At 29.6% G+C, this 12,914-nt stretch overlaps 2 protein-coding genes across 2 annotated transcripts; one reads left to right on the plus strand and one right to left on the minus strand.

The window, feature by feature from the left end:
- The first annotated feature begins 1,143 nt into the window (after positions 1–1,143).
- Positions 1,144–7,901, plus strand: LOC109817430 (seed maturation-like protein). Its single transcript, XM_029275225.2, has 6 exons — positions 1,144–1,659; positions 1,763–2,033; positions 3,847–3,945; positions 4,073–4,275; positions 4,783–4,871; positions 7,629–7,901. Exons 1-5 carry the CDS (start codon positions 1,274–1,276, stop codon positions 4,856–4,858), a joined length of 1,035 nt encoding a protein of 344 aa, XP_029131058.2. The 5' UTR covers positions 1,144–1,273; the 3' UTR covers positions 4,859–4,871; positions 7,629–7,901.
- A 1,628-nt stretch (positions 7,902–9,529) lies between these two features.
- Positions 9,530–11,129, minus strand: LOC109817432 (putative galacturonosyltransferase-like 10). The gene has a single exon (XM_020382668.3). It carries the CDS (start codon positions 10,988–10,990, stop codon positions 9,782–9,784), a length of 1,209 nt encoding a protein of 402 aa, XP_020238257.1. The 5' UTR covers positions 10,991–11,129; the 3' UTR covers positions 9,530–9,781.
- Between the last annotated feature and the right edge of the window lie 1,785 nt (positions 11,130–12,914).

Here is a 12,914-nt window from a genome sequence, read left to right on the forward strand (position 1 = left end):
GATTAAGTCAAAATAGGGAAAATAGTTAAATAAAAAAATTAAATGAGAAATAAAAAAATAGATATGTTCAGTAAAGGAAATAAGAGAAAAATAAAAGATCAGTGAGAATATTGTCTATGAATTCATGAATACAAATTAATTATTGAGTTTCACCGGATCAATCATATTCATATTCGTGGCAAAAAAAAAAAAAAAGTATATTGAATTATTTATTGTTTTTATATAATTAATTAAACCAAAACCTAAATCAATTAAGTTTGAAAATAACGGATTACAAACCAGTTTTAATACTTTATATATATTTCATTTATCACTTTCCTATTTGTTTTTATATTTCTCTTAAATCAGACATATCTAATCTCCGTCTCGTTATTTGTTTTTTTCCTATTTTTAGTTATACCAAACACGCTCTAAAAGAGCACACGAGTGGAGGACCACGCAACTCGCACGAGCAAAGCATCCGGTTCAGTGCTACCGCGGTTGTACCCAGTGCTTCAATTATTCCATTTTAGCTCTTCAAATTTAAATGAATAATTTATACTAATTTATATTTGTAAAATTGTTAATTTATCTATAAATATATTATAAATTTAAAATTGTTAAAATTTTAATGAAAAAAATTAAAATTATTTATAATATTTGAGATATTAAAATTTTTCAATTAAAATTTTAAAAAGTAAAATCACACAATTATAATACTTAAATATTAAGAATATAATTAAACAATTTATTTAATTTAGTCCCTCTATTATTTAAAAGTTAAATTTTGCTTCTTAATGTTTCTCGAAGAGTTCTTTAATGGTTTTTTGGTCCACAGGCAGTTCTTTAATGTTTCAAGACAATACAATAAAGTATTTCCCGTTTAAGCTTCTCTAGCAGAGAGAAAAATATGAAAATGTTTAAATATAAACTCAGAAATATATTTGAAAGTTTTTTTTCTTCTTCTGAAAAATACATTTTATTTTGAGTAGAAAAGTTTCTGTACAAATAACAATGTTTTTTTTTTCTTTCAAAATTAACGCTATCAATCTCAATTAGATAGAAGAAGAAAATTATTTAGCTTTAAAAATAAAAAGAGTAAATAAAATATTTAAATAATAAAAAGAGGAATTTTAGAATAATTGCACAAGTATAAAAGAGAAAATAGAGGAGGATTGGGTGCGTGAGTGAAATGTAAACAAAAAACGCAGCGTTGGAAGCGAAAAGGAGATAGATAGAGAGAGATATCAGATAGATACCTTTGGGTTGGGGTTGAGCTTCAGCCACAGTTTTCATGGCACTCTCGTTTCGACCTGTCATCCACCCACGCGTCACCGGCGGCTCACTCTCCCACTTCCTCCCTCCCAAGCCTCCCCCCGCCGTCCTCCTCCTCACGCGCCGCCGCCTCCGCCTCCTGGCCTCCTGCTTCCCCGACGACGCCGTCTCCACGCGCAACCCCTCCTTCGACCGCGGCTTCTCCGTCATCGCCGCCATGCTCCGCCGCATCGAGCCCCTCGACAACTCCGCCATCTCGAAGGGCGTCTCCCCCTCCGCCCGCGACTCCATGAAGCAGACCATCTCCACCATGCTCGGCCTCCTCCCCTCCGACCACTTCTCCGTCACCGTCTCCGTCTCCAAACGCCCCCTCCACCGCCTCCTCTTCTCCTCCATCATCACCGGGTACCTATTTCCTATTCGATTCTATTCTATTTGGATCATCACAATTTTGCAATCACCGCAATTATGCATCATTATGACTTCTTTTTTTTTTTTTTTTGGTTAGGTACACTCTATGGAATGCGGAGTACAGGATGTCTCTGACGAGGAATCTGGATATATCGGATTCTGGGGATGAAGGGTCAGATTGTGAAACGCGTTTGGAGTTTTTGAAGGTGAAGGATGGAGCGCAAGATGAGGGTTGTGAGAAAATTGAGGTTGTTAATGATTTGGAAAGTAGCAGTAGCAGTTCTAGCATCAAAGAGTTTGCAGATTTGCCTCCTCAAGCTTTGAGTTACATTCAGCAGTTGCAGTCTCAGTTGATAAGTGTCACGGAGGTAACCCTTCCTTTTCTTTTTCTTTAGATTAATTTTGTTAACACAATGATTCTGGAATTGCTGCATTTAGAAGGGTGGTGTGAGAGAGGTGCCTTAGGTTGGATTTTGAGTTTTTGTATGGGAGATTTGTAAAAAGAAAAGGGCCTCATCTTAATGGGGGTTTTATACTTGGTGCTTGTAAAATGTCTGCTTCTTATGTTTGTGTATGGTAAATACTAAATAGGGATGAGAATTGGTTGAGTCGGACTTTGAATATAAAGGGCGAATATATTTTATGAAATTAAAGCTAAGTCTAGTCTATTATCTATCATATGCCTTTTCATAGGTTTCACCTGAATTTTTTAAAATAGTTTACTTCATTATTATTAAAATTTAGATTTTAAAAGAAAAATAAGAAACTAATACAAGAGGAACAACTCATGCATATCCATAACGTAAACTCACACATAGACGATGATGAAAACATTCTAAATAACTCCTTGATCCCATTTGAAATATTTTAAATAACCAACCATGAAGATCAAGAAAAAGAACAAGCAAAGATGCAATTGTTAAAATTTTTATTTTCGATTTCTTATTTTTGTACAAAAATGGAATATGTAAAACGTTAAGTATAATGGAAATGTCAAAAATATTGATAATTTGATTTTTTGTATTATAAATTTATTTATTTAATTATATTATTAATAATGTAATATGTATATTAATTTTTTTATCATATTATATAAATAAATAGGTTGACTTATCATGTCTAATAGGCTTTGTTATAAGTTTAGCCTAGTTTTTTTTTTAAATAAATATGTTGTTTTAAAAATCTAAACCGAATCTTTTTATTAAATAGATCAGACTATAGACCTCTATTTAATATCTATCCTATGGTAAGTTAGATGGAATTGGTGTATTGGAATTTTGAACAAGGATCTCATTTTAATGGGTGAATTGTTATTGGAGCATGTAAAATGTTTGCTTGTTATGTTCTTGCCAAGTATACATGACTCAATATGGATTTTTCTGATAGTCATGTGTGTTTAACTTCTACTGCAATTCATATGTGTTTAACTTCTACTGCAACAGAACTGTGATTTTTTCTCCCAAGGGTAGTTTTGGATTGAGGATTCTGGAGGGGAGGAAAGGAAGGGAAGGTAAAGATAATTTTCAATTTAAGTTGGGAAAATTATAAAAAATGAATAGTGGGTGATAGTTTCTCATTTTTTAAAATTTCTCAAATAAGAGGAATTCTTACTTAAAATGAAGATGCTACTCCTTCCTTTACTTCCAGTCCAAACTCTTCCATCCAAGCATGCCCAAACTTAAAGTATAAATAGTGATATACTGAGATTGCTTCAACTTCCCAGAAATTTATTAATGGAAACAACACAAAGGAAATTTCTTTCAGCAAGAATGAAAAGGAATTCCTTCTCTTCCTCTCCAAACTCCTCCAACCAAGCTTGCCCAAATTTAAAGTATAAATAGTGAGATACTGAGATTTGCTTCAACTACCTAGAAAGTTATTAATGGAAACAGCAAAAAGGAAATTTCTTGCAGGAGGAATGAAAAGCAATGCGCCAATGCCTGTTTAAACTTTTGTCTTCTTAAGGCTTAATGCCATGTAATTAACGCTCCTTTCGATGGGCATAATGTGATTAACATTGTAAGGAGTCACCACTCCACTGGTGTAGTCTAAAGATTGACCTTACTTTCACCCTTGTAGTCTGTGCTCCAAAAGAAGTGATTTTATTACTCATCTGGGATTATTTAAGAGGCAAGCTCAAAGAATGAAAGATTATGTAAAAATGTTGCCTTTTGTTTTCAGGAGCTGAATGCCCAGAAGCAGGAAATGATGCGATTAGAGTATGACAAGGGAAATTGGAACAATTTGTTGGAATATCTTAGGTCTCTTGATCCTGAGATGGTAATGCCTCACTGCACATATTTAATTTGCATTCTATTGCAATTGAAAGTCTTTTCTTCCTCTTCCTTGCTCATTTCCATTAATGTGGGTACTGTCTCTTGTCTTACTTTATGAATATTTTTGACAGGTGACTGAACTTTCTCGGCCTTCGTCAGTAGAAGTGGAGGATATAATTCACCAACTCGTTCAAAACGTATTGAAAAGATTCTTTGCGGATGATGCTACCTCTAATTTCATGGAACAATCAGTAGAAGGAAACGTAGACAATAGTGATGAGTTTAGTAATACAGTAGCCACTTCACGTGATTACCTAGCAAAGCTACTTTTCTGGTCAGCACATGTCTTTCTCATTGCACTTCTAAAATGTTTGCTTAGATCCCAGTGATTTCATATTCTAAAATTAATTATATACATTAATGTTTTTCAAAACTCGACTAATCACTGAACAGTGTAGGCAACTAGTTCATGTTTCAGACAGGAGTCAAACCGGTAATAATTAAATATATGTTTTAATAATAAAATAATATAAAATAATAGCATAAGATATTACATGTCCTTCAAGATAAAAGAATTCATAATAATAGTTAAATAATAACAATCCATGTGTAAACAAAAAAATCATTTAGAAAAACTGGTTCAAACCTGTTTCTTTTCTTCACTGATTTATTGGGTTATTTGAACCGATGACTGAACCAGTGCCTAGTTGAACTGGCCGGTTTAGTCTGGTTTTATAACATTTTGTAAGCACATAAAGACATATTTTCTTCACTCTGCCTAATCAGTGGAGCCTAGTATTTCTTGTGTCTAATCACCTTGAGGTTTTCTTTCTGTTGGCAGGTGTATGTTATTGGGCCACCACTTAAGAGGGTTGGAAAATAGATTGCATCTGAGCTGTGTTGTTGGACTGTTGTAGACTTGTAGAGAAGGTGATAGCCATGTATATTCTTTTCTTCCTCTTCTTCTTTTCATCCCTTCCCCTTCCCATAAAAAAATTTCTATTCAACGAAAAAACTGAGTGTGAAGTAATCACTTGCCCTCCTTGCTTCTTGCTTATGCTTGCATCAATAATGTGGTTTCGGATAAAGATAACATCACGTCTTATATTTGAAACAAAATTGAAGGTAAATATAGGCCGTAACAAATCAAGTGGGAGGAACTAGTCTCCACCATTTATACTGTGTTTGGGAATTCTACTCAACCGAAACTAGTTGAGTTGAACTAAACTGCTTTTTTTTTTTCGTCTAAACATATTGTTTTTGTTGAATGTGACTTTCAACTGGTATCCAAACATGTATATAATTTTTTATGGATTATTAATTTTAGGTTAAGCAAACCAATCTCAGCCATTCTCATAAAAGAGTGTGTGTGTGTTTGAATTATAGTTAGAAAGTTAAATTGAGTTGAGTTTAAATTTTCAAATAAAAGTAACATTTTTTTTAGCTTTTGTTTAACTAAAGTTAGCTTGTAATTTACACTCACACTCAACTTAAAGGGAAAAAAAAATTGTCAAATATATAAGTACTGTGTTTGAGACCAACTAACTGAAATTAGAAATTTCAAATGGATAATCAAACATAGCTTGATCGGGCAAAATTAGCTTCTCATCTTTCACATGACATTACGTGAATAAGAGGGCAACCCTTGTTATCATGACAACTACATGTAACATTGCATCACTGAATACTCCCTAGTCACACAACAAAGTCATTATCGTGGCAACCCCTGATATATTCACATAATAACCACTAACCAATAATAAAACATGGAAAAGAGTAGATGACTTACTTATCAAATACTAATTAGGTGTTTCAATTTATTTATCTTTCTTAAAGTTTACAATAACATTTTTTTCTCCAAGTTTTCCTTTCTTCACCTAATTCATAAATATTTTAAATCGCTTTTTATCTTAAAATTTGTTTAATAGGTTTTTTTTAAAAGATTTAATTATATTCAATATTAGTTATCTTGTGCTATGAAAAAGTATATTTATAAAATAAAAACTAATATGTAAAATTAATTTATATAAACTATTTTAATGATAATAAAAAAAAATATTATCTCATTTAGCCTCTCTATATAAACTAAAATAATTATTTTTAGTGAGTGTTTCTAGGATTATTGTTTAATGAGAGTGATTTTAGTTGTCTTTTTAAAACAAGTGTTTGAAAGAGTTTTTTTTTTATTATTTTAAAATCTTTATTGAAAACCTGATGGGACACTTTTAGTGGGATCTTTTCATTCAATCATGTTTTTCTATATAAAAAAATTTGAATATAAAACTTTAAGATCGAGTTCAATACCACTCAAAATAATGATTTGTTGATAATATTTTACTTTTTTAATCATATTTTTCATTTTTAATTTTAATTAGTTTTCAATGTTTTTAAAAATTATTAATAGTTAAAAATAATTTTTTATTAAAAATATAGAATATAATTTATATGATAAAAATATTTATTTATTAATTTTTATAGTTACAATATGATTTATATATTTAAAATTTATTATCTATTATAGATTTGAATTATATAAGTATGAGCATTGTAAAGATTAAAATGATTATAACATAGATTCATTATGATTAAATTATTTGGTTAAATCATTAAATGTTAAAAGAATTTTGATTTTATATAATATGATATGATAATCAATTTATTAACATTATGAATTTTTTTAGTAGTTGTGATATTTTGTTTTTCTTTATCATGATTTTATAATAATTAATCCTAAATATATAATAATAATAATAATAATAATAATAATAATAATAATAATAATAATGAATTGCTATATTACACTTTTTTTAATCTAACTGAACTTAAGATTCTGGACATGCTTCTCTAAATTTCTATTACTAGATTGATTTTAATAGTTGAATCGTTATATTTGAGTACTAATGATGACAATTGAACTTAGGGTCATGTTTTATGTTTATTATTATTATTATTACTATATAATCTTTTATAATAAATATATGACAACAAACACTGCATTAATCACTGAAAATTTTATTTTATTTCATAAAATATATAAATATAATAAAATAATTTGAAAAAAAAATATTTTTATTAAAATAATTAAATTAACATAATTAAGACTATTTTATAATAATATATTTTAAGTTATTTTGAATTAATTAGAATAATTAAAATCATATATATATATATATATATATATTTATATTTTTTTTTTCTTTTAACCACGCCTTGCATGCTCCGTTCTTTGGTGGTTTTGAGCTTTGACCGTATTGTTAGTTTTTTTTTTTTTTTTTGAAATATTTACCATTAATGATGAAAATCAAAATTAAATTATAGGTAAGTCAATATTTTCTTGCCTATTATTTCTTTCTTTTTATACTTATTCTCTTATTAAATATTTTATTTCTCTTTTTATTTTTCTGCAGCCACACTTTACATACCATTGTCTTACTTTTGTCCAACCATATTTTCATGACAAAAAAGAAGCATTTTTATATAATGAACAAAGATAAAACTTTAGCAAGAAAAAATAGATAATTATTATGGCTAAATCATTTATTTACTATTTTTTAAAATGGTATTATATATACCAATTCATTATTTCTCTATGTAGAGTTTTAATATCAGTTACTTTTTTTAATATATTTTTTGTTGATTTATTATACAATAAATTTTAATTTAATATTGACATTTTTTGAAATGCAGGTATTGGAATCTTTGGACATTTGAAGATACACGATTTATTTGTTTCTCTTTATTATTATTATTATTATTATTATTTTATTTTCTTTGTATGCTTTTCATTCATTTTGTTTTTGAGTCATGAATTATGACATGACTTTCAAGTAATGGATGTTGTCTTACAAGAATAATAAGTGGTGCAAGATCAAGGTGAACCTTCTATTTATATGTATAAGATCAAATATTTTATCACCTATTAATTATTTAATGAAGCATAATTTAATACTTTATATATCATTTAACCCCATTGGGTTAATTTTATAAAGTATCTTGTCCTTTGAAAATGAATTAATAATAATTTTGTATTAAAAACATATTTAATCACGGTAAAATGTATTAACAATGTGTTTAAATAATATTTTCCATCTTAATTTCTTAACAAATAAGCTTACCTAGAAAGAATAAGAATAACTAGTCGTCTTTGAAGTGGAAACTCGCCATTCTGAGAAGGTTGTTATAGCTTGACATCACCCTTTCCACTTAGCTGAATTTTTTTTTAGTTTTGTCATCTTTTGTTTTCTTGTAATAATGTACTAATGTTTCCAAACCAATGCATATTGAGAAATCTCGAATTTTATCGACACTAGAATTTGGATAAACATTTTAGATTATAGACCATTTTATTTTCATATTATTTTTTTTGTATATTTTTAGTTCTAAACTGATTGAACTTTGGAACTTATTTGTCCTGATCGAAATTCATCTTAGTTATACTTCGGTATGCTAACTTCACAGATGCACACAAAATTGATATTTTCCAAATTTAGCACGTGATGTGTATTTTCTTTAGCTTTTGTTTTGCTTAGCCAGCTAGACATTGGTCCAATATTCTAATTTTTCACATGCTATACTTGATTGTAGGAACATAATGTTGTTTAATCATAATTGTTCTTGCAACATTTTTATCTTCATGTTGGCTTCCCCTCCCTCTTCTCTTTTCTCTATGACTTACAGCTAAGTAATACAATTTCAGTGGCTGTGTTATGAGACTTCACAATGACTAATAAAATGACTAAAATATAATATATAAGAGAAAACAATCTTTACTTAAAAAATGAGTTTTATAAGATTGAATTGGATAAAAATTCACATTCTTAATGCAATAATATTTTTTCTTTAATAGTAAATGGTAAACACATGTCTGATTGTCTGATTGTCATACATATCTTTATTCTCAAAAATCAAAGTTTACAAGAGAAACACTGTAAATATCTTTATTCGCAAAATTAAAGTTTAACAGAGAACCACAGTGATAATAACTAGTCCAAAAGTTGATCATTAACTTGGTTTAAAATTCCCGAAAAATTAATTTTTTTATGATTACCTGGCAACAATCCAGCATAAAGGGGGTCATTTAGAGCAGATTGAATGGACAATAAAGATAGAACAACTGTCTGGTTGGGACATCTCATCTTTAGAGATAAAAGGGGTGTGAACTTTTTGTACTTTTGTATGCCTACGTACTTTATTTAAAATATCTGTAATTGTTTGGGCAAATGGGATGAAATTGTTGGAACCAATGTTCCTTTTCAAGGGTAATATCAAAAAAATAATCATGAACATTGATTAACTGATACAAGATTGTTCTAATATAACCAAAGTGGAGAGGAAAGTTTTGCTACTCATAGTAGTCATATTTGGCATTCGGATGAAGAACTTTATTGTCCATAGAAATCATACATGGCACTTGTATGAAGAAATTTATTGTTTATAGTAGTCATATCCAGTTCAAACATGATTCTGTGAAAAAGTATGCTAGATGTGCATAATTGAGTGAAAATTTGAATCAGATCGTTGAAATCAGATCGTTGAAATCAGATCGTATTTTCTAGGAGTCCAAAGAGTTGGTTTACTTTTGGGGTTGATTTAATTTTTGACATGTTTTGTTTGCTCTGCTATTCCTTTTCATTCAATAAATATCTTTACAGGGATAACACATGAAAACATAACTCATATCTTATTCAATTGCGTATCATCGTGTTCCTCATGATGTTCTCTCTTACTAAACTATTGAATATGTATCAACAAACATTACAAAATCTTTTGAGTGTTCTGTCTATACACAAAAAATATTCAGAACAAAAGAATCGGAATGAACCAATATATAAAATTTTATCCTAAAATGATGAATGTGTAGTGCCAATAGCAATTCTCTTGTGGTGATGGGGTATGTAGAGATCATAAGGTGCCCAAAGAAAGTCCACTGAACAAGGCCTCTTGGCATCAAGCCTATCCCATGGTTTCCCTTTGCCACTCCAATGCAACAAACTAACAGGACCAGGATGCAAAGTCCTGCAACTATTTCTAACATTATCCCCACCTAATCCATGTTGGTTCCATCTATGTTCAATGGCCTCAACATCACCACCAAAAACCAACAAAAAAGGAGGGAGTGATCCTAATGTATAGATCCTTCTCTCCTTCTGAATCTCCATCCACTTCTCAATCCTCCTTGTGTAGTCACCCTCCCTCCACCTCACCAAGTCCATTACCATCACCCCAGTGTTGAAGTAACAAGGCCTTTTCCCTGCAAAGACCTCAGAAAATTCTTCACTTGACCAAAACTCATAGGAGAAATATCTGGTGAAGTTTGCATGACAATACTCGGGAGCACCAATGACTCTTGACCCTGTCAAAGAAACCTTCCACAGCTCTTGAACATCATCAACAACTATGACATCAGAGTCCAAGTATATAACCCTCTCAATGCAGTGATCAAGCAAATCAGCCAGATAAGTTCTTGCATAGTTGAGGGGGTTGTCAAGTGCTTCCCTAATTGAAGGAGATATGAGGTTTTCAACTAGACTCTCTTTGAACTCATGAACTTTGAATCTCATGGAAGGAAATGAGGAATGAAGAATCCTGACAAACTCATCCCTGCTCTCCAATCTTGCATCTGATGCAATGAAGTGAAAGAAGAGATTCTGAGGGCATGAAGTGTGTTTCACCACAGAGTGCACTGCAGCAATGGACCCTCTTAGGTACTGCCAATCAATGGTCAAGGCAATATGCACAAGTGAAGGGTCACAGACCATTTTCACATTGTTTGTGTCAACTAGACTGCACTTTCGTTGGTTTCTGTATTCTGGGGCCTCTCTGAATTGCACAAAGGGATCAACTTGAACCTCACTTTCATCATAACCTTTCTCTGTGGCAATAGATCGAATACCATTGGCTCCAGAGAGAAGCAACACAAACCCAAACACAAAGAGAATTGATTTTGATATTGATCTACAAAGAAACATGACTACCCTTTTTTCTTTAGACCACAAGAAGGTGAATTGAGAGAACAAAGTGAATGAAGAAAAGAGAATTGGATTGGACATGGTACGAGAAAAGTGGGAATAGAAAAGGAAGACATGAGTTAAAACGCGTTTGTTATGATGTCATGTGACCAAATGAATAGGGGGTTACTTCTAGGAACCTTCTTATGTTATGTGTTACTTGTGTGTGTTTTGAATTGTTCTTTGGTTGAAAAGGTGAAGAAACATATTCGTTTAACCTCGGATGCTAAATAAAAACGATTCCACTTTCGGTTCTGTTAACTCAATAGTACATTGAAGACCACGTGCTTTGAATCCACACGCTTTTTTATTTATTCAATACGTATCTCATCTCATTAAATAATAAATAGTCATGGCTGGCTACAACTGCAACAAACCAACGCGTCTTAGTTTAACATTATTATTATTTTTATTATAATCGGTGAGATCGAAATATTCCCTATTACTGTGTGATTAAAAGTGTTTAAAACTTACTAATACTTCAAAAAAAAAAAGTTATATATACAAAAATAAAGAATCACTTTTATATGAGTATTGATAATAATTTGATTCCTCATCTCCATTGCTTTCTTATTTTCTTCTGTGATGAATACATCAATTTCATATCATATTAATTAGTATTTTTGCTAATGAATAGACTACTTAGTATCAATACTATAATTATTAAGAAAATTCAGATCAAGTTTTAACAACTAAAAATGTATAGTAAAAAGAAAAAAAAAATATAAGCAATTCTTTAAAATAAAGTTATATTTAAATTTTTAAGTCTTCAAATTTTGAAAAATCTAAAGAAGCCAAAATCTTGCCTTACACGAATATTTGTGTTTTTGAATTGACTTTTATTTTTCTTTTAATGCGTAGCATTGTGCATGCCTTCAAAATTGAAGTATTATAATGGAAAGAAACCTGTTTTATATTATACTTCTAGAATTTAAGTAAAATTCTGTGGCAGAAAAAAGCGTCTAAAGTCAAAGTATTTACAGTCAACAACGATGTACAAACCTTATTGTATGCATGTCGTGACTGTCTTATGCAGATTTTGGTGTGCTGTTTGCATGTATTCTGTTAAATATTAAAAAATATTTCACTATATATTAATTCATCCAATCACTTACAAGGTAATTGATATCAATTTGAATTTTTTTTTAAAATCTTTTACTAATGACAATAATTACAAATATTATTAATAATATTCTATCTTTATACAGTTTGAAATATTAATATAGTTCAATACTTTTAATATGGCATTAACTTTTTTAGTGTTTATTTTGATACCTTCAATCTAGGAAAAATAAATCAGCACCACTAATATCGAATTAAAGTTCATTAAAACTTAAATTTGTTTCATGAGTAATATAAAATAATATAATATTTTTTCCCTTTCATGCTCTTTTAAAAATTTCAAGCATTGATTTTTAAATAAAAAAGCCAAAAGTCAAAGTATTAAAAAATTAAAATAAAATTGAAAAGTGTTTTCTTATTTAACTTTTTTTTCCCCAAAGAAGATATGAATAAAAGGAAAAAATTGATTTAATATGCATGCGCAATATTCAAAACCATTTTTACAATAACCAAAAGAATTAATATTCATATGAATGTGTGAGGTCATCACTAATATTTTTATCAAAATATTTTTTTTATGGATCATACTATATTTATAAAATTTAATCTCGATATAAATTTCAATGTCATTTTTTTATTTGATTTCAAAGCAAATGTAAAATTATTTTTCTTATAATTTATAAAATGAGTAATAAAAATTATTAAATAACCTACAACAATATATATATATACATATTTTTGAATTACATAATTTTACTAATAAACTAACTCCACACAATATAATAAATTAAAATTTATCATCTAATAATTTTAAAAATATTAAAAAAAATTAAGAGCTTAAATGGGGTTGGCAGGGAAACTGCCTCATTGGTCTTATGCATAGAGGATGAAAAATACTGTTTTA

This window comes from Cajanus cajan, chromosome 2 (genome assembly GCF_000230855.2).
Source record: "Cajanus cajan strain Asha chromosome 2, NIPB_CcT2T_4, whole genome shotgun sequence".
Classification (NCBI taxonomy): Eukaryota; Viridiplantae; Streptophyta; class Magnoliopsida; order Fabales; family Fabaceae; genus Cajanus; species Cajanus cajan.